Source organism: Mangifera indica, chromosome 13 (assembly GCF_011075055.1).
Source record: "Mangifera indica cultivar Alphonso chromosome 13, CATAS_Mindica_2.1, whole genome shotgun sequence".
Taxonomy (NCBI): Eukaryota; Viridiplantae; Streptophyta; class Magnoliopsida; order Sapindales; family Anacardiaceae; genus Mangifera; species Mangifera indica.
The window spans coordinates 9,054,546-9,057,390 of NC_058149.1; the positions used below are offsets into that span (position 1 = coordinate 9,054,546).

General features: G+C 34.6%; 1 protein-coding gene across 1 annotated transcript; it reads left to right on the forward strand.

Annotated features, from left to right (window-relative positions):
* Positions 1 to 676: 676 nt before the first annotated feature.
* On the forward strand, positions 677 to 2,845 carry LOC123194160 (loricrin-like). The gene is made up of 2 exons (XM_044607320.1): positions 677 to 686; positions 2,376 to 2,845. Exons 1-2 carry the CDS (start codon positions 677 to 679, stop codon positions 2,843 to 2,845), a joined length of 480 nt encoding a protein of 159 aa, XP_044463255.1.

The following is a 2,845-nucleotide window of genomic DNA, read 5'->3' on the forward strand; positions in this document are numbered from 1 at the left end:
AAAATAAGGCTACAAACGTGCATGTATGAACGTCCTAGGGACAGACACAATTGTGACATGCCTAAAACCTTACAAAATTAATGTCATGTACGGTCGTGCATGAAGATATGCATGCATGTACACTCGACACCTCAAGTTTCTCTAATGATTAGTAGATGTTTGTGCGGAGGACATTTATGACTATCTGTGACATGTATACTAGGTCGCGATAGATACCTCGTATAAAAGGGATGTACAACCATTCATATGGTAGAATGATGAATTTACCTTTGGAGCTTAGTACAATTGTGAAGGAGAAGAAGGTCGTGCATGAGAGAAGACTAAACACCCATACACCTAATCGTGCATGCCCATGAAGGGTTACCCGTGCATAAGACTGGATAAGAGTGCACACTTGCACACTCAAATGCATCTTGCAAATAGTCTTTGTTAGAGAAAATGTCATCCATTTTGTAAGAATGTGTGTCACTCTCACCTTTTTATGCATCAAACATCAACAGATGGTCAAGAAAATGAGGTAGCCAATGAAATGCACTACTAGGAGCAGTCATGACCTCTCGCTTAACGTTAAACAAATTTATACACTAGAAACTACTCATATCTTTAGTACTATTATTAAATTGTTCTTCTCCTTAAAAACAAGTTCCTTAATGGGAATATCCTCCATTTCGTCACCATGGACAATGGTACTCCAACTTAGAACCTATTCTTTATTTTTACATACTCAATTCTTTACAAATTACAATATATCAATATTGTGCATATTTATCATCTCATCATCAACATTTCAATGGGTATTCACTTTGACATGCTCAACCCCCTGTAAACCATCACCATATACTAAATCATTATGTGACTATTAAACATCAACATTGGTGGTTTCAAGAGGTATATTTCTTGATTTAAAGTACTTATCATAAAAATTAAAATGCATGTCTTTAATTGCTGATAAAGGATAATAAAACAATTAATATCTTTAGCATCCACTATCTTGATAAGACCATTATTATTGATATTTTTTGATTTCATGATTATCTGAATATGGTTCCATTAATAGTTAACATAGAGATGTGCTCATTAATTAAACTAATCCCTCAAACATTATGTTCACAAGGAATTTTACCATTTTCTCTTTGCCTTTAATATATTCCATTCTATTACCATTTACTCTCATCCCTTTCCCTATACACCAAATCAAAACAATAACAAAGTTTGACATGTCGATCAAATACTGTAATGGTAATCTATAAAAATCTGTAAATAAATTAACCATAAATTTTGTAACTACATGTACAAACATAATCTAATAAAATGTTGTTGTTTGAAAAATTCCATTCTAGCGAAAAATTTTAGCATTTCTTTTGTATTTGACAGAAATGTTAAAAAACATCAATTTATCTCTTATACGGTAAAATATTAATTTACCTCTTATATCAATTTAACCCTTACATGGTAAGATATTAATTTAACCCTTATGTAGTGAAATATTTTTAACCCCCCACATATGTAAGATATAAAAAAACCCTCCACAGATGTGAACTATCATTATTCCCCCCCTCCCAATGTAAAATATTGCTAAACCCCATACCTTTTTCTATCAAAAAAAATCAATTCAACCCTTTCTATCATTCATGATTTCGAAATGCACTTCAAAATTATCAAATCAGTTAACACAAAAAAAAAAATCTTCAAACAAATGATATTTTTTGTTTATATTCATATAAATACCCCATTGTAACAAACTTCTTTTCTTGATTTCATCATCATGATATTGGAATTTGACAGTGTGACAATGACAATTTTAAAAGCCTGTAGGGTTTAGTTATGTTGTTTATTTGTTTGAAGCATTAGGATTCACATAAAAAGGGGTGAGAGTATTCTGCTAATTAAAGTTGGGCTTATATTCGTATAACCCCTAAAGATTTAGTCAATTTTCTGTACACCCCTCTAATTTTTGTCATTTAAATTAATCTCTATATGTATATTATACATTTACCATTTTGATGATGTTTGGTGACTAAGAAACCATTAAGTGATGTTTTTTTAATTCTATATTTTCTAGCCACATGATTGAAAATTGAACAAGAATTAATGCATAATATCTATTAGTTAAGAACCTTATGCTACAATAAATTGAAAAGGTTCATCACACAAATTTAAAAGAGCTTACAGAGCAAACAAGATCGCTGGGCATAACCAAAAAAAAAAAAAAAAGTTCAGTATTTTCGTTTAAAATTCGCAGTAGAAGTAACTTCACCAACTTTTCTATGGCTTTGGTGGCCAAGGAGGCAATGTGACATGTGGGAATGTGGATACAGGAGGCAGTAGTGGCTTAAAATATTTATGAAATGGCCCAAAACATGGTGGAATTTTAGGACTTGGCAAATTTGAGCTAGGAGGCAATTTTGGTATTGAAAAAGTCTTCTCGTGTGATGGTGGTGGTGGTGGCACTGAATTTTCTGGCTGTGACGAGTTAGGAGGCAATGGTGGTGACACTACTGGTGTCAAAGGCAAGCTTTCATGCGGCGATTTTGAGCTAGGAGGCGATGTTGGTGGCACTACAGCAGGTGGCTTAGAAGAACCTTTATGGTGTGATTTGTGCTTCGAACGTTTCGGTTGCTCTGAAGTTGGAGGCAATGCCGATGGTTCAGGTGGTGAAGAAGTGCTTTCATGGGACGATGGTGGCATCGGAGACGATGTTGTCGGAGGTAACCGTGTCTCTGGTGGCGGAGGCAATGGTGCGAATTGGGGTGGTGATGAAGCGAAGATCGGTGGCAATGGAGGCAGCTTAGGCTTGGGCAAAGGAGGAATAGCCTGTGACTGTGACAATGTCTTCGTGGATTGA